Raw genomic sequence first — 19,247 nt, 5'->3', positions numbered from 1 at the left:
CAGCCAGATACCAGGGTGTGAGACCCCAGTGAGAGAGGTTGGTAGGCCCTCATCAGATAGAGCCTCACAGACCTTATCAGTGCCGTGGGAAGCCACCAGAGAGTGCTTGGCCGGGGAATTACGTACTATAATGTTCACTTGTAAAAAATTGTTCTGGCTCCTGTGAGAGTGGATGGAGGTGGCTGATGAGAGCTGAGGCAGTGACACCTGAGAGTGACTTCCGTGATCCAGGTGAGAAGTGGCCAGAAAAAGGTGGCGGCGGTCAGCATAGAATAGTCATGAGTGCTACTGTTATGGGCCTAGACGTGTACCCCCAGAAGTCACATCCCTAATGCCCAGCACCTCTGAATACAACCTTATTTGATGATAAGGTCGTTAGAGAGGTGATTAAGGTAAAATAAGAGCATCAGAGTGGGCCCAAATCCAGTCTTAATGGAGTCTTGTGAGAAGAAATTTGGACACACCGAGACAGGGAGGCAAGCACACAGAGGAAGATAGGGTGAGGACACGGGGAGAAGGCGGCCATCTGCGAGCTCAGGGGAGAAGCCTCAGATGAAACCGCCCTGCCTCCATCTCGATCTTGGACTTCCAGCCTCCAGAGCTGTGAGCAAACCAATCCCTGTTGTTTACACCCCACCCCCCTGCAGGCAGACTCATGCAGTTATGATAATAATGACGGTGGTGGTGATTTCTTCATGGTATCTGCTGCCGCCTCAAGCTAGGGCATAGACTTGTGTGTGTGCATGTTTCCTCCCGCGTGGTTGCCAAGGGTAAAAGTAAAGATAGAGCTGAATTATTTATTCTCTATGTAGTGTCTGATGTTTCATAGAGTTCTTTTCTGAGATACACAGGAGACCCATTTCTTCACTTGGAGACTGCAAACTCTAGCATATAGGATGGTATGAGAAATAATACCGTAACAAGTTAGAACCCAGAGCTTTTTGGAAAGCATATTTTAGCAGTGGAAAAATGATCCTCCCTTGATTAGAGGGACCTTCAGAAAAATAAGCCTATTTTTTAAGTAGAACCATTGTCCAAATAAGGTTTAGCCATTATTATGTTGGTTTCATTTCATGGCTTTGCGAAAAAAGATCAATGTGTGAAAACTCTCTCTATGAGGGCAGGGTCCTCCTCTCATTGTCTGCTGTGCTGTGAATGGTACCTGGTGCACGGTAGTGTTTGGCAAATATTTATGAGATGAATGTAAATCATTTTCAAATCCTAGTTTGTTCCTTCTTAGAATTTTTGAATTGCTTTCAACGTTCTCTCATACTTAGCTGAATTTCAGCGATTCCATAGAGGAGGTAAAGTCTTTGGCCTGTGTCTTTCTCCCTTCCAATCGCATCCATTGTCCTGAGTCAGGTCTTCACTTGGAATGGTTTTGACCTTAGACTGCCCTTAACCGGAGGAATCACCGCCCAGCTCCGTGGCACTGGCGCCACCTCGTGTCAGGAACGTGACACTGCACCCACTGCAGGCCTGCAGGGAACCAGCCTGGCCCTGGTCACACAAGCTGTTGCATGAATTAAAGGGTAATGCCTTTATTGGGCAGCGTTACCGTGACTCATGTGTTCAGAAGGGATTTTTGTCCCCATGTTTATTACGTTATATATAGGGCAAGTGCGGAAACAGATTCTTAGTCTTTAACCATAAAGGCTTCTGGAGTTGATTCATAGTTCTAATCAATGTGAGACATCTACTCCTATAAATATAGGGAAGAGCTCTGCAGAGTTTTAAGACTTTATATGACATAGTTGATTTAATTGAGGTGTCATCAATTAGAAAAAACACGAAAATGATAGATTGATTTTTTTTTTTTTATTTATTTATTCATGAGAGACACACAGAGAGAGAGGCAGAGACACAAGCAGAGGGAGAAGCAGGCTCCCTGCGGGGAGCTGGACGTGGGATTCGATCCCGGGTCTCCAGGATCAGGCCCTGGGCTGAAGGCGGTGCTAAACCGCTGAGCCACCCAGGCTACCCACGAAATTGATTTAAATGAAAGAAAAAAAATATTTCCAAGGAAAAATGGTTTTTGTTTTTGTTTTTTAATACAAGAACTGTATTTAATTTCTGTTCTGTATCCACGGTAGGACACTGAGTGGGTTGTTCACAAGATGAACCTGTCGGGATGCCCGGGTGGCTCAGTGGTTGAGCATCTGCCCTTGGCTCAGGGCATGATCCTGGGGTCTGGGATTGAGTCCTGCATTGGGCTCCTCGCAGGGAGCCTGCTTCTCCCTCCTCCTGTGTCTCTGCCTCTCTCTCTCTCTCTCTCTCTCTCTCTCTATGTCTATCATAAATAAATAAATCTTTAAAAAAAAAAGAGAGAGAGAAGATGAACCTGTCTAGGGACCGCAGGGCCAGGAGCTGTCTGTACGAAGTGGTGAGGACTCAGAGAATCAGTTTTGGAACCAAACCATCCTGACTTGCAGCTAGCTCACAGGAGCTGATTGTTAGGTTTTCAGGAATTCTGCAAGCCGCTGTTACAAACTAAATTATATGAAAAGTAAATGACATAAATTTACAAGTAAATTATATTAAAAACAAAGGAGCTCACTTGGGCAGCACTTAGAGTGAAATTGGGTGGGTGCAGAGATTAGCTGAATTCCTACACGAGAACCCGGGGGATGAGCCACCCAGGTGCCCCTTTTGTTTTGTTTTTAATGAAAACTTTTTATTTAAAAAATATCATACTTGTAGACAAATAGGAGTGGCACATGGCAAACTCAGTAAGTGATCTCAACTTTTTCAGGTTGTTCTGTATAAAATGCAACATGAATGTGGTAACTAACAATGAAAAGGTACTAAATACTCCCAAGTTTACCTCCTCCTAATTGCAGCACCATGTTTTACTCTCACTTATGCTTGTGAGGCAGTTTGCACAGGTGCTGGGATGCCAGGCAGTGGTGGGGACCCCGGGGGGGCAGGCATTTCTTTCCACCTCTTCCACCAGCGACTTACTTTGGCAGCTTCATTCTTTGCGAGCCCCTGGTGGCTGTGTGGACAAGGTGGAAATGCAAATACTGCTCATCAGGGCTTTTCCCTCCCAAGGGGCCAGCTGGTAACAGCACACCCACCATTGTACACAAATGACTTTGTGCCTTTTCTCTGCCCTTGCTTCCAAAAGCCTGACAAGAAGACTTTGGGATGAATTATTAAAATTCAAGAACAATGTTTTGTTTCACTACACTGACTTCAGTAAAGTTTCTAACTGGTTGCTTTAAAAGGTTGCATTAATAATTGTAAATGCCTTAATGATTTAATAATGTTACAATTTTTGTAAAAGTTACTTTATTATTTTTTTTTAAAGATTGTATTTGAGAGAGAGCAAGCATGAGCAGAGGAAGGATTACAGGGAGAGGGTCCCAAGCAGACACCGCAGTGGGCGTGGAGTCCAACATGGGGCTTCATCCCACAACCCTGAGATCATGACCTGAGCCAAAATCCAGAGTCAGAAGCCAATTGACTGGGGCCCCCAGGCGTCCCTTAAAAGTTACTTTAAAATAATTTTCAATCATTTCACTTGATTCAAAATCCTATTTAGTAGAAGTGAAGTGGGTGAATCAGCCCCAATGTGGTGTGTACTTGTGTCACTTTATTTCATAGTTTCATTTTAATGTTCCAGTTGTCTAACATCTTGGTTATTTCTTATTTCTGAATTTCTTTTATGTTCATTGGGAAGTTTTGGAATTTCTATACCTTGTCTCTGAAAGCTACAGTTTTAACTCCTAGCATGGTTTTTTCGTTTTTAACTTTTCCCTTTGCCGTTCTTCTCCTTTCTAGACCTCTGTCCCCTTCTCAGAAACTCATGGCCTCACGTTTTTCCGACCTCTGTTCTGTCTTGCCCTCTCTTCCTCTCTGTTTTTCTTAGGTCATGTTTAGGAGCCTTATTACTTCTGAGGCTGGCAGGTTAGCTACGTGGTTTCCTTCTTTATGGCTGGGACCCCAACCCCATCCCGGCACCATCTGGGGTTCTGGAGTCCAACCGACCCCTCTGCCTGCATTCCTGTGTTCTTGGCACCAGAATCCTAATGCCAGAGGAGCTCCTAGGATCCTCTGTCTTCTGTGCCTCTGGCCTTGTATTTCAGAACATGTGCAAACAAGAGGAGCTCAGAGGCCTCTTTGCTTCTCCTATAATTTCCCTCCACACCCTCCTCTCGTCCTGTACCCGCCCGGAGCAGTTCACCCTGCTGCCTTTTTCACTGTGGGGTCAAGGATGAACAGGGCTCCATCTGCCCCAGATACTTTTACCTGTTCTTAAGCCAAAACGATAGGTAAAGTGTAATACAAAAAAAGATAACTGTTTTAAACAGGTTCTATGAGGCAGGATTTCTGTTGACTTCTTACTGCTTTGGTTTTCATTTCAAATGTGCTTATGTTGTTTGTTTTTCAAGTTTATTTACTTTTTGGTATCTCTCTACCCAACATGGGGCTCAAACTCATGACCTCAAGATCAAGAGTCGTGTGCTCTTCCAACTAAGCCAGCCCGGTGCCCACTTCTTTTTTTTTTTTTTTTTTTAACCTTTTATTTATTGATTCATGAGAGACACACACAGAGAGACAGAGAAACAGGCAGAGGGAGAACCAAGTTCCCCGTGGGGAGCCCGAGCCCGATGCGGTACTCAGTCCTGGGACCCTGGGATCATGACCTGAGCCAAAGTCAGATGCTCAATTACTGAGCCACCCAGGTGCCCCTTTTGTTTTGTTTTTAATGAAAACTTTTTATTAAAAAAAAATCACACTTATAGACAAATAGTAGGAGTGGCACATGGAACACTTGACATCACATAGGTGCACAGATGCAAAATGTTAACATTTCGCTTTTGCCTATGTTCTCCCTCTCTTTTATAATATACACACACACATATTCAACACTGCACACACATTTTCACACAAACATTTTCATTATTATTTTAATTTTTCTGGACTATTTGAGAATAAGCTGTGGGTGTTATGACCTTTTCCCCTGAAATACTCCAGTGTATATTTTCTAAGAACTAGAATATTCACTTACATAAGCCACAGGTATGTGTGTGTGTGTGTTTAAATATAATCTTAGAATAAGAGTAGCTAAAAAAAAAAAAAAAAAAAAAAAGAATAAGAGTAGCTGGGGAGAACTTGAGGAGGTCATTTGGCTCATCCCCCTGCTTGTTGCAGGTAAATTCCTCCAGTACATGATGGCTGCTTTCCAGGAGTGATAAGCCCAGATTCCCACAGGGACCAGGCCTGTGACGTGTGTGTGTGTGTGTGTGTGCCCCACCTAATTAGAGACCAACACTGTGCTGAACAAAACCTTATCTGCCAGCATGTCTGTACCTCAGGTCATCAGTTTTCAGACCTGGATCTGTCTTCGAGGCTCCCATAGGGTGGAGCCTCCAAGCTTCTCTGGAAGTGCCTCGTTATGGTCAAGTTCTCCTGTGAGTCTCATGAAATCCCTGGCCAGGTTTATAGGAGGCAGCAGTGTGCAGGGTTGAAGAGTGTGGGTTCCCACCTGTGTGTAGGGATCCCATAGCCACCACTTCTAGGATCCTGGGGAAGTTACCTCACCCTTCTGGGTTTGTTTTCCTCCTCTGTAGAGTAGAGTAGGTGCTGTCTTCGTAGGGCTGTTGTCAGGAGTAAGTGGATAAGAATATTGAAGCACATGGGACACCTGGGTGGCATGATCAGGTTGTGATCCCGGGGTCCTGAGATTGAGTCCCACGTCGGGCTCCCCATGGGGAACCTGCTTCTCCCTCTGCCTGTGTCTCTGCCTCTCCCTGTGTGTCTCTCATGAATAAATAAAATAAAATCTTAAAAAAAAAAAGAAAATAATATTGAAGCACTTGAGAGCAGAGCTAAACCGCGTGTGGCTGTGTGCAGCCTGTAGGTGGTGGAGGGGTGTGAGTGGGCTGTGGGGCTACCCCTTCTCCAAGTCCCAGAGGAGGTGTCCCTTCCCAACCAGAAGGCAAGTTAGTCCACTGTCTCGTGTCCTGCCCCCCGGGTTGGACCCGTAGCCCCGGTGCCCTGCTCCCTGTGGGGGTGGGGGGACACTGTTGGGAGGCACTGAGCAAGATCTTGAACATCTTGGGGTTGTCTCCTTATCTATGAAATGGAGAGAGTGGGGGCTCCCCCTTCCTGCCATGGAGCAGTGCGAGGAGTAAAGGCATCTCTGGGGCCCGAGTTTGAGCTGTGAGAGTCCTGGCCAGAAGCTGCAGGTGCCTCTCCGGAGCTGCCACCTTGTCCCCCCTGCCACCCAAGTCCCCCTGCCGTCGCCGCTCGCACAGGCTTGCTCTTCCTCCGTCCCTGAATGTGCTGTTGCTGAGATCACCAGTGGCCTTCTCTCTGTGGGCTGCTGCTGCTTCTCTTCGGCTCAAGGGACAGTTTTAACAGCAAAGTCATTTTGCAACCAGGGGTCTGGGCAGAGTGCAGTTGAGGGGCCGTGGGTACAAAAGAGGAGTGGAGAGGCTGTCAGAGGCAGGACAGACAGAGGAGTGGGTGGCGGGGAGCTAGGCACAGCGGGTCTGCAGAGGGGCTGGGCCTGCAGTGGATGGTGGGCAGGGGACTCACGAGGACAAGATGAAGGATTTGGAACAGGGGCTGTGGGAACAGAGGGAGCGGGCTTGGAGGTGGTCAGGCACCTATCAGAAATGTCTTCAAGGGACGCCTGGGTGACTCAGTGGTTGAGCATCGCCTTTGGCTCAGGTCATGATCCTGGGATCCTGGGATCGAGTCCTGCATTGGGCTTCCTGCATGGAGCCTGCTTCTCCCTCTGCCTGTGTCTCTGCCTCTCTCTCTCTCTGTGTCTTTCATGAGTAAATAAATAAAATCTTAAAAAAAAAAGTCTTCAAGATAAGGGAGGAAAATACCTGAATATTTTGGGGGCAAAAGAAGAAGCAACTGGTAGAGGATGAAGATGCTGAGTTGGGGGCGAGTGTGTCCTGAACAAGACACAAGAGCCAGGGACTTAGAGGATGCTTACCCAGATGAGTGCCAAGTGATGCATATAATTAGGAGGAAGAAAGAGGCAAGACTGGAACTAAGAAAAACTCAGAGGAGTTAGTTTTTTATTCCTTGGAGGCTGAGAGGGAAGGGGTGGGGAAGGATGTATGTACTTCTAAAGAGGTGAGCGGGCAGGGCAGGGCCTGTAATGGTAGGGGGCCCCCTCCGAATGCGTGAGTCCCTCCCAAATTCATAGATAGCCCGAACCCCCATGTGATGACGTTTGGAGGTACGCCTTTGGGAAGTGGTCAGGTTTAGATGAGGTCAGGAGAATGGGGGCCCCCACAATGACTAGAGCCCTTAAAAGAAGAGGGGGACCCAGAGTGGGCTCGAAGTCTGCTGTGTGAGGACACGGAGCCAGGTGGCCATCGCAGGCCAGGAAGACTTTTTTTTTTTTTTAATTTTATGTATTTATTCACGATAGACATAGAGAGAGAGAGAGAGGCAGAGACACAGGAGGAGGGAGAAGCAGGCTCCATGCAGGAAGCCTGACGGGGGACTCGATCCCGGGACTCCAGGATCGCGCTCTGGGCCAAAGGCAGGCGCTAAACCTCTGAGCCACCCAGGGATCCCCCCAGGAAGATGGTTCTTACCAGACACTGAACCTGACGGTGCCTTGGCCCTGGGCCCTGCGGCCTCCAGAGCTGTGAGCAATGACGTTTTGCCTTCATCCGCCCGGGCTGTGGTGTGTAGCTGTGCAGCCCCAGCCGACGTGGCAGGTGGTAGGATGGTGAGCCGTGGTGCTCACTCAGTCTGCGTCTGTTTGGGGACGTGGGTGACAGGTATGTGGGGTCTTCTGCTGACATGAGGTGCATCCGAGGTTTGGAGCTTGAGGCAAGAGGTGATAGATGAATGGAGCGGGCAGGATGGAGGGGGAGGGTTAGGGTGCGGTAGATGGCAGTTTTGTTTGCTTTTTTTTTCTTTTGTTTTAAGGATTCTATTTATTTATGCATGAGAGACACACACACACAGAGAGGCAGAGACACAGGCAAAGGGAGAAGCAGGCTCCATGCAGGGAGACCAATGGACTCGATCCCAGGACCCCAGGATCACGTCCTGAGCCAAAGGCAGCCGCTCAACCACTGGAGCCAGCCAGGCATCCTGGTAGATGGACATTTTGAATGGTTGGCTGGAACATATCGAGCAGTCATGTGTAGATGAATTCACTGCAAAACACAGCTCGTGGGCCAGTTTGCAGGGGCACAGAGGGCATTCCTGGGTTATTGTGGACTTGTCAGCCAAAGAAGCCTTTTGCCTTTTCCTCTTACGTGAGTGAGGCCTTCATGTTTTAGGACTAGAGAGAAAGCAGCAGCTTGGTGCCGGACAAATGGAACGAGCTTTGTTTTCTGTGGTCTCCCCAGACAGAGCAAGAGTGAGCCAGTCTAACTGGATTCATTCAGGAGAGGTGAGAAGGGGCAGGGGTCTTTCTAAGGGGAGCCAGGGGAGAGAGAATTTTCTATACTGAAAGGAAGCACCTGCCTCCCTCTGACCCAGAGCAGCCCACTGGTGGTGGGAGGCCCTGGGAGCTCACGCAGGCCCTCTTCCTTGGACAGCTGGGTTGGGGCAGGTCTCTGGAAAGTTCTTGCTAGACCCCTGGCTGGTATCTTCCCGCCAGCACAGTCTCCTCAGAGGAGCTCTCATGCAGCCCAGCCTCGCTCCCCGAGCTGTCTGCAGCCTGGACCTTCCTCCTGCTCCCCCTATCATGTGTCACGTTTGGGGGTGGATTGTACCCCACCCACCAGCAAGCACCTTAGCCCTTCCCATGTCCTGGGTATTGGCAGCGACAAAGGGCTCATTTCAATCTGCTCTCAAGTTTCTCAGGCACAAGGGATATTGATTACCTTGCTGACCCAGCACAAGGTAATTCTGCTTTTCCCTCCACGTACGTCTCTTCTCAAAGGCTGACTCACGATGGCAGCTCTTCCTAGCTATTTCCAGAAACAGAGGGTATCGGATTAGAATTTAAAATGTTCTAGTAACCATATTTTCTTTTAAAAGGTGAAAGACAAACTGGTAAAATTAATTTTAACGCTATGTTTTATGCAACCCAGTGTGTCTCAAATATTGTCTTTTCAACATGTCAGTTTAAAAATTATCAGAGATATTTTACTTTTTTTTCCCCCTAGACTCGGTTTTTGAAATCCATGTGTATTTTACACTTACAGCCTGTTTTCACTTGGGCTGCTCACATGCCCAGTGCTCAGTAGTCAGATGGAGGCAGGGACCACTGTCCTAGACGAGGGCCTGTGGGGACTTCCAGGTCCCCCTGTCCCGTCCCCCCAACATCGTGCAGGGTAACTAGCCTTTCCTTGGGTCCCTCTGATTCTGGACTCTGTGGTTCTCTGATGCACATAGAGAGGCCTGGAAGGTTATGGAGGGGCTAAATCTATGAATACTTAGCAAATCATATGTTTTTTTATCCTTGCCTCATTAACTATCGGTTCTTTTTTCTTGTTTAATTTTATTTGTTTATTTGAGAGAGAGAGAGAGAAAGCATGAGCAAGGGAAGGAGCAGACTCCTTGATGAGCAGGAAGCCTGTCGCAGGCTCGATCTCTTGACCTCAGGATTATGACCTAAGCAGAAGGCAGATGCTTTACCGCCTGAGCCACCCAGGCTCCCCTATCAGTTCCAATGCATACAGCAGGAGTCCGATGCTACAATGATATATTTACCACAGTGGTGTTAGCCAGATTCATGGGACACCTTTAGGGGACTTCTTGAAAGTCTAGGCTTATAGAATGCTTCAGTGTCTATAGTCACAGCATCACCTTCAGGTCCTACCTTCATGAGGGATGTGGGCATGAAAATCAATGCATGAGTGTTGAGACTGAGCTGCTTGGGTGGGTATGAAATAAGAAGACCTTACATGTTTAGCTGGCCCTCGTTTAGTCTGAAGGAAAACCAATAAGTGAAAATTAATCCCATCTCCCACAGTTACTGATTTTCAGTTTTCCTCTCACTACTCATTCTGCAACCTCTTTAAGTGATGAACCTAGACATTCTTGTTTAACATGTTTTCTCAGTAAAATAGGGAGTAAATATCATACCACTGATACCATCCAGAATGGTTAAGAAATGAAATATTCTAGTTAAGTATTTGTGAAATTAAGTTCACACTCAAATACTACAACTGTAATAATTTTAAGTAGAAATATATTTTTAAAATATTTTATTTATTCATGAGACACACACACAGAGGTGGAGACATAGGCAGAAGGAGAAGCAGGCTCCTTGTGGGGGGCCTGATGTGGGACTCGATCCCAGGACCCCGGGATCATGACCTGAGCCGAAGGCAGGCGCTCCACTACTAAGCCACCCAGGTGCTCCTTGGTGGAGATATTTAATAATCTATTACAAATCCTCTGTCTTAGCATCTAGAGAATACGGACTATAATTCATACTTTTCTTAGGTTATTTGCTAAATTGAATTACGATATTATGGGAGGGTAGGGGAGTCACTAATATTTATGGAGTGGCTACTCTGCCAAGAGCTGTGCTTTTATATTATAATATTCATATTATTTTATGCCGAGGGTGTTCCCAGCCCCATTCTAAGTATTTGAAGGAAGATGTTATGTGTTACCCCCCAGCTAGGCTTATGCACCCAGAGACTGGCCTGCCCCGCCTAGCACAGTGCAGGGCAATCTGACACCAGAGCCCTGCTACTAAGTACTCTGCACTAATGTGAACTTCGGCACAAACCTCTGGGGAGACATTATTGTTCTGCCCTAGACAGTGAGGTGCAAAACTGTTAACGAACTCAAAATCAGCTAGTAAGTGGCCGGCATTTCTTTTTCTTCCTCTCCCCTCCTTTTCATTTTCTAGAACTTCTGGATTTTGGCTCAGGCAGGGCTTGAGTTTGTAAATCAGTGCAAACACTGTTTCTTCTTCCTTTGGTTCACCTGTCTGCCTTTTTCTTTCCCAGGAATATCTTCTCTCCTCCATGAGGCAGTACTGATAGACTTCATTTGCTGTGCTACGTCCACCCTTGAAGTGGTTTAGAGAAACACGGCGCTTGCTTTCAAAGTTTATATTCTGAAACTATTGACTATTTTTTCCTGCAGAGAGATCGGAACAATTATCAGGTCACTAGGGTGCTGCCCAAGCGAATGGAGAGCTGCATGACCCTGATCGTAGAGGTAAGCAAGGCTGCATGGGCTGGGCTCCTGCTATGCCCATTCCTTGTTCTTGAACACCCACCCTTACCTGCAGCTAAGCATGTCCTAAACTAATGTCCTAAACTAATAATGGGTCCACTTGATGAAGACATTTGGGCAACTGTGTGGATTGGCCAGCCAGCAGTTCTGAAACAATATCAGATCTGGAAGAAATGGCTTTGACTAAGTAACTCAATGGCTCAAGTAAGGAGCCCACCTTAGATATTATTTATATTCTAAAATTAGTTGAAGAGGGGCACCTGGGTGGCTCAGTCGGTTGAGTGTCAGACTCTTGATTTCAGCTCAGGTCATGATCCAAGGGTCATGAGATCGAGCCCCGCATAAGGCTCCCCACTCAGCGGGGAGTCCTGCTTCTCCCTCTCCCTCTGCTCCTTCCCCACTCATAAATAAAACAAATAAAATCTTTTTTTTTTTTAAGCTTATATTCATTTGAGAGAGAGAGCGAAACCAGAGAGAGAGAGAGAGAGATCAAGCATGATCAGGGGCAGGGAGAGGGAGAAATAAACTTCCCCAATGATTAGGGAGCTTGATGCAGGACTCTATCCAGGACCCTGGAATCATGACCCAAGCAGAAGGCAGACCCTTAACTGACTGAGCCACCCAGGTGCCCCTAAATAAATAAATTCTTAAAAAAATAAAATTAGTTGAAGAAAGGCCAGCAGATACTGGGACCAAATATGTGTGGAAAGAACATGGAGATGAAAGGAATTGTGGTGAAGAATTTCAGTTCAGAAGAGATAGAAATGAGGTAGGACTGTAAGAAATTTATAATTTTTTTGGGGGAAAAAAAACCCTAACTTTAGGAATAAGTAGTAAACATAACAAAATAATAAGAACCAACTTGACACTGACTGAACAGTCTAAGAATATAAAAATGGTTATTTGTAAAGCGTTGATGAGTCTCTGGAGGGAATCATCTTGTAAAGCAGTAATGAATGGCCCAAGATCAGAGAGCTTCCTGCCCTGTTTGGTTTCCAGAAAAGTGTCTGGTCTAACTAACCTCAAATGTAGCTTTCAGTTTAACAAGCAGAGGCCTGAAGGGAGCGAAGCTACCTGGGCCACCAACAGGAGAGAATCTGTTCGAGATGCTTCTCCATGTGGGTTTTGGTGGAGGCCAGAAACAAGCAGGAGATGAGGGGAGGCAGGCAAGGAAGTGGGATTTTGTTGATTTATGGGCCTAGCCCAGCTGACTTGGTGAGTCACTTGACCTCTGTGTTCATTTCTCTGTGATGATACCTACTTCAAAGCTAAATGCAATCATGTATTAGAAGACATGTTTTGAATCCTAAAGCACTCTATATACAGTTAAGGAGTGGAAGATTGGAAAGACAACTCTGTTGCCTGTTATTAGCATTGTGGCAACTAAAAAAGCAGTACCGATTTTTCATTAACATTTAAAAAATATCAGTAAAGCTCAAAATCTTTACATTGTTTTTTTCATTTTTGGGACCCAATAAAACTATTTTTACTCAGAGGGGAAAAAAAGTCTTTTTTTTCCTGAGTTGGTCCTCACATTCTTAAAAAAAAGGTGTTGATCGCTGCTTGACAGTGTTTATCGACAAAGCTCGAATTTGTGCTAGGGAAAGAGGAAAGTTGGCGCTGTGGAACAGATAAGAAATGAAGATGAATTTATAGTGAACTCATATTATTGCATATAATTCAGTAGAGTAAATGGAGCAGTAAGAAAAATGCCCCTGGAAAGATAGAAAAGCAGAGCCTTTAGAGCCTAATTCCTTTTTGTAGGTTTGAATCAGCAAACCACAATCCCTGGGCCAAATCCAGCCCACCACCTATTTTTACAAATAAAGTTTTATTGGAACAAAGCTCAATTCATTTATTTACATATTGTCTTTGGCTGTTTTCTCACTACAAGAGTGGAGCTGAATCCTTGTGACAGAGACCATATGGTTTGCAAAGCTTAAAATATCTACTGTCTGGTCCTTTGCAGAAAAAGTTTGCCAACTCTTGATCTGTAAGCTTCTCTGGCAAAGTAGAATAAACACCACATCTTGTGTCAGGAGGTCTACGTTCAAATCCCATAGCTACCACTTACGACTTGGCTGAGCAGCGTAGTCTTTCAAAGTCGGTTCCACATCCACAAAAGGAATGCAAATAGCATAGTGTCTTTATGAGGATTAAATCTGGTAACTATGAGGAATCAGGTGTTGCTTGATGGGCACTCTGTGCATATATGGGGTTGCTTGTTCTGTAGGTGCCTGTCTACTGAAGTTACCCCATGGGTCTGGGCAGTTAATCACAGTAGATGCTCAGGGCCCTGCGTTTTATTTTGTCATTGCCCCTTTCTTAGATATATTGACACAACCTTTGAAAGTTACAAATGGTTAGAACAGCTGGACCAGGACGGATGACTGTTGCCTAAGCCCTATATGTACTTTTCTGTCTTTGTGCACAATTTATTCAAATTAAATTATAGTGATATACTTCAGAAGTTTTGGGTGTGACTATCCTTTTTTGAGGTTTCCCAAATAAATGAGAAGAGAAAAAGCACGTAGATATTTGTTGGTATCAAATACATTTAGAAAACCAGAGCTCCAAATAGTAAAGCTCTAGGAGTGAATCCCTTATTGCTAAGTGCTCTGTAATAGTTTCAGAAATGAAAACTATTTCTACTTCTTTTGCTTTAAAATGCAATAATGTGATGATGCTCTAAACTTCTGTAAAACATCAAAACCTATGTGCAGTTCTCTAGTTGGCATTTACTTAAATTATAGTCTAAGTACATACTCTCAGCCCCTCGTTTCCTAAAGAGCAGTATAAAGTGTGATGTTTCTCTTAAAACAGATCATTTAAAAATCACTTGGCATTGATCCCTCTATTTCATATTCTTCAGTTACCAACTGGCCCCAAGTAATCTCAGCCCATTTGGAATATCACAAAACTCAGCAACAGCGAGAAGGCTTAATACCCAAATTTTATTGGCATACAGGTTACCAAAAAATTCTTCCTTTACTATGAAGTTAGAACCTTCCAGGATCTTCCATGTGGGAACTAGGAGGATGTGACAATATCTCAGTACCAGTGGGAAGGGCATGTAGAGGTTTACAGCCTTTGAAGTTCAAACCTAAGTGGAATTGTGGAGAATTTAAAGTAATTAGAAAGGAGAACTAAAAGACATTTGCAAAATAAGACCTATGTTGGTAAGATTATGACATTATACAGTGATTTTTTTTAAAAGGTCATTCATCAGGAAGGTATAAAAATCATAAATGTCCATGTAGCTAATAACACAGCTGCAATATCCATGAGGCAAAAATGGACAGAGAAAGGGATAGACAGACAATTCCACAATCATAGAAGGAGCTTTTAAAAACCCTCTCTAAATAATTGATAGAGTAACTACATAAAATATCAGCAAAGATGTAGATGATCAACCATCAATCACCCCAGCCTAATTGATATTTATAGGACGCTACACCCACAAATGCAAAATACATGTTTTTTTCAAGTGTATGGAATGCTCAATAGGATAGATTAAGTGCTGGGCCATAAAACAAGTCTCAGTAAATCTTTAAAAATTGAAATCATATAGGATATTTTCTCTGATTTTAAAAATGAAATGAAGAGAGGGCAGCCTAGGTGGCCCAGCGGTTTAGTGCCGCCTTCAGCCCACGGCGTGATCCTGGAGACCTGGGATCGAGTCCCATGTCGGGCTCCCTGCATGGAGCCTGCTTGTCCTGCCTGTGTCTCTGCCTTTCTCTCTCTGTGTGTCTCTCATGAATGAATAAATAAATAAATAAATAAATAAATAAATAAATAAATAAAATCTTAAAAAAAAAAATGGAATGAAGAGGCACCTGGGTGACTCAGTCAGTTAAGTGACTTACTTGATTTGGCTCGGGTCCTGATCTCAGGGTTGTGAGATCGAGCCCCACATCAGGATCTGTGCTCAGTGTGGAGCCTGCTTAAGATGCTCTCTCTCTTCCTCCCTCTGTCTCTTCCTACTGCTCCTGCTCGCTCTCTCTAAATAAAAAATAAATATGAAATAAGTCAGAGACCAATAGAGAATAAGATAACTAGGAAATCTTCAAATATTTGAAATTAAGAAAAAAAATTTGAAATTAAGCAACATACTTTCCAATAATTCACAAATCAAAGAAGAAATCACAAGAGGAATTAGATTATTTTGCAAACATTAATGAAAATACAACATATCAAAATAAAATGCACTTAAATAAATATAAATGCATTTTATAATGTGGAATAAAAAAGGATTCATATTAATAAAGATAAACAACTTGATCATAAAAGAAAATACAACATATCAAGCTTGTGGGATACAGGTAAGCAGTGCTTAGAGACCAGCTTATAACTTTAAATGATTATACCTGAAAAGAAAAAAAGGCCTAAAATTAATTATCAAAATTCTCATTGTAACAAATTGGAAAAAGAAGAGCAACATAAACTCAATATAAATGAAAGAAAGACAATTATGAACAGCAGAAATCAGTGAAATAGAAAATGGACAGAGAAAATCACTGATAGCAAAATACTAGTCTTTTCAAATAAAATTGATAAACTTCTAACTAAGGTGATCAAGACAAATTACCTACATCAAAATTAAAGGAGGGTTTATCATTATCCTTCAGACATTTTAAAAGGATAAGAAAGGAACAACTTTATGCTAATAAACCTGGCAACTTAGATAAAACGGACAAATTCCCCAAGACACACAAATTACCAAAACTGACCCCAAAAAACCTAGAGAATTAGAATAGCCCCATATCAATTATAAAAACTAAATTTATGATTAAAAACTTTCCCATAAAGACAATTAGAAGTTCAGATGGCTTTGCTAGTGCATTCTCTCAGACATTTCTGGAAGAACTAGTACCCATTCTACGCAAAACTCTGTTTGAAAACATTACAGGAGGTAACACCTTCCAGGCTAGCATTACTCTGATGTTCAAGCCTGACAATCCTATTACAAAAAAGAATAGATCTTATTAACAAAGATGTAAAAAGTCCTTAATAAGATTTTACCAAATCAATTTCAATAATATGTTAAAAGGATAACACATCATGAACAAGTGGAGTTTATCTCAGGAATCTAAGGTTAGCTTAATATCAATCAATGTAATGTATTACCTCAAAGAACAAAGTAGACAGACCATATGATCATTTCAGTAAATAAGGAAAAAAAGCATTTGAAAAAATTCAGTACCCATCAAAGAGAAAAAAATACTCAGCAAATGAAGAATAAAAGGAAACTTGTCAAGCTGGCCAGGGGGTAGCTATGAAAATTCAAGGCTAAAATCATACTCAGTGTTTTCTTTTCTTTTTTTTTTTTTTTAAGATTTTATTTATTTATTCATGAGAGACAGGAGAGAGAGAGAGAGAGAGAGAGAGAGAGAGAGAGAGAGGCAGAGACAGGCAGAGGGAGAAGCAGGCTCCATGCAGGGAGCCCGATGCGGGATTCGATCCCAGGTCTCCAGGATCAAGCCCTGGGCCGAAGGCCAGCGCTAAACCGCTGAGCCACCTAGGGATCCCTCAGTGTTTTCTACATAAAATCATGAACAAGGTGCAGATGCCTGTGTTCATCACTCTTCTCCATCATTTACTTGAGGTCCTAGCTAGTGCAACAAGATAAGAAAAAATAATAAAAGATACAGTTTGGAAAAGAAAAAGTGAAACTATTTCTATTTCGGACAACATGATTTTTCATGTAGGAAATCCTAAGAGATTTGCCAAAAAGGCTCTAGAACTGATATGAGAATTTAGCCAGATCACAGCCTACATGGTTAGCATGAAAAATTAATTGTATTTCTATAATTAGAAATTAACAATAAGAAAAATGAAATCAAATAAACAACTACATTTTAAAAAGCATGAAAATGTAATAATGAATAAATTTAGCAAAATAAAGGCAAGACTTAAACGCAAACACTATAAAGAGAAATTAAGACTTAAATGGATAGATATACATTTTGGTGGGTTGCAAAACAACATTGTTAGGATGTCAGTTATTTGATTCATAGATTCAATATGTTTGCAATCAAAATCATAGCGGGCTTTTTTGAAGAAATTTATGAGCCAAAATTGGATGGAAAAGCAAAGGAACTAGAATAATCAAAATAATTTTGAAAAAGAAGGGCAAAGGTGGAATTTTACTACCTGATTGCAAGATTTACAGTGAAACTACAGTAATCATCACAGTGTGATATTTGTGTACTGAGAAGCATACAAACCAATGGAACAAACTGGGGGATCCAGACATAGAATCATACTTAGATCTCTGACAAATTTGCCAAAGTAATTCAATGAAGGTAAGGATTATCATTTCAATAAATAGTGTGGGAGCAAATGGATATCTGAATAGAAAGAAAACAAACTTCAGCATTCTTTTACTCCACACACAAAGGTTAACTTGAAGTGGATCATAGACTTGAATAGATGAGCTAAAGCTATAAACTTCTGGAAGAAGACAGAGAGAAAACCATGTGATGTTGGGTTAGCCAAACATTTCTTAGATAAGACACAAAAAGCATGAACGATTAAAAAAAAAAAAGAAAAGCACAACAAACAATTGATTACCTTCATCAGTATTAAAAAGTATTGCCCATTTAAATGCACAGTTAAAAACCAACAAATATAAATATACAAACCAAACAAATATAAATCACAGATTGGGGGAGACATATTTGCAAATAATTTATTTGACATTGTATCCAGAATATACAAACATCTATTTTAACTAATATTAGAAATATGATGAATATCTATATTTATTGGGGAGGATGAAGTGCCACTACACATCTATTCTAATAGATAGTTTTGTCAGTAGTGTTCAACATAATCCAAAGTTACCAACTTATGTGTCTGTGTCTCACTTCTATCAAAAACTTCTTGAAGACACAGAGTTTATGCTTTGTACATCGTTGCATCCTTAGCACTGAGAATGAAGCCTGCCATAATCTGGTTCAAGAACCTGCTCTACCATTTCCTGTGGTTATTATTATGTTTCTTAACACTTTCTTCTTGTGCTTGCAAGACCTAGTATCAGAATAGTGGGAAATTCAGGCTTGCAAAGCACTTCAGATATACTTGAAAGAAGAGTTTTACAATAAGTCTGATTCGTGTGCTCCAAAATTCCAAGTTTACAGTACATAAAAGTAATTAAAAACTATTGTGAGCTGTTAATTGTTCATTTGTCAAATAATTACCAAGCATTTACCACGTGCCAGGTACCAGGCATGCAGAGACCAAAGAAAACTGAAGAAACCTCATCCTAATATGTCTCAAGATAGTTTCAAACACTTTAAAATTGTGAACATCAAAAATTTGAATACCTAGGCATTTAAATATTTGAGATTGTGTTCAGTCCTATTCATTTAGCAAAATGAAGAAACTCACAAATGAATGTTGTTGCTTTTTCTGTGGTCAGTGATTTAATGTCAAATTAATAGTGGTGAGAAGCCTGTAGCCTGTATGATGTCAACGTGTTCAATATTCCCTAGTAACCAGCGAAAACAATGTAATGGTTTTACTGAGTCATTTCCTGCATATTTCGTCTTGGATGAAAAATATCATACCACACCAGACATACCACAAGCCCCAAAGGTCCCAAATCACAGTTTCTCATTATTTTTAATTAAGTATCCTCAGAAATTTTTGTGTTTGAAACTTCAGAAATGACTGTCTAGTTAGTAGAGTAAAATCTGCATAATCCACATATTTGTAAAGTGATAGCTTTCATCAATCTGACCTTAAATCGCATCATCCTGATTCCAGATGAGCCTGAGATGTCACAGCCTTCAGAACCCAACTGTACCAAGCTTCTCAGAGATTGAGAAAGGGTGGGAGCAATTATGTTCTGATTTTGAAATAGCTGGTGATGTGAAATACTGTCATCTGTTATTTTTCCTAAGTACACTGGTGTTGGATAAAGTGGGAGAAGGGAAATAGATCTGTTCTCATTTGTGCTAATGTTAGATGTTGGAGTTAAAGAATTGTAGACTGATTGGGGCGGGTGGATGGCTCAGCCCGTTAGGCGGCAGACTCTTGATTTCAGCCTCAGGTCATGATCTCAGGGTCCTGGGATTGAGCTCGGCATTGGGCTCTGTGCTCAGTGG

At 42.6% G+C, this 19,247-nt stretch overlaps 1 protein-coding gene across 11 annotated transcripts in view; it reads left to right on the top strand.

Moving 5' to 3' along the window:
- The window catches only part of EFCAB2 (EF-hand calcium binding domain 2), a 122,000-nt gene that overhangs the window by 91,150 nt on the left and 11,603 nt on the right, over positions 1-19,247 (top strand). For 6 of the 11 annotated variants that reach the window (XM_072830272.1, XM_072830273.1, XM_072830270.1 and 3 more), the window contains 2 exons: positions 8,271-8,383; positions 11,044-11,118. The exons of 1 other annotated variant lie outside the window; for it this stretch is intronic. In XM_072830272.1, the coding sequence (XP_072686373.1) occupies positions 8,306-8,383; positions 11,044-11,118 (153 nt within the window). In that variant the 5' untranslated portion in view covers positions 8,271-8,305. The remainder of the gene's footprint in view (positions 1-8,270; positions 8,384-11,043; positions 11,119-19,247) is intronic. 4 more of the 11 variants (XM_072830279.1, XM_072830271.1, XM_072830280.1 and 1 more) reach the window with 1 other exon arrangement.

This window comes from Canis lupus, chromosome 6 (genome assembly GCF_048164855.1).
Source record: "Canis lupus baileyi chromosome 6, mCanLup2.hap1, whole genome shotgun sequence".
NCBI lineage: Eukaryota > Metazoa > Chordata > Mammalia > Carnivora > Canidae > Canis > Canis lupus.
The sequence above is the reverse complement of the archived record's forward strand: the minus strand, read 5'-3'. Positions and strand labels throughout refer to the sequence as shown.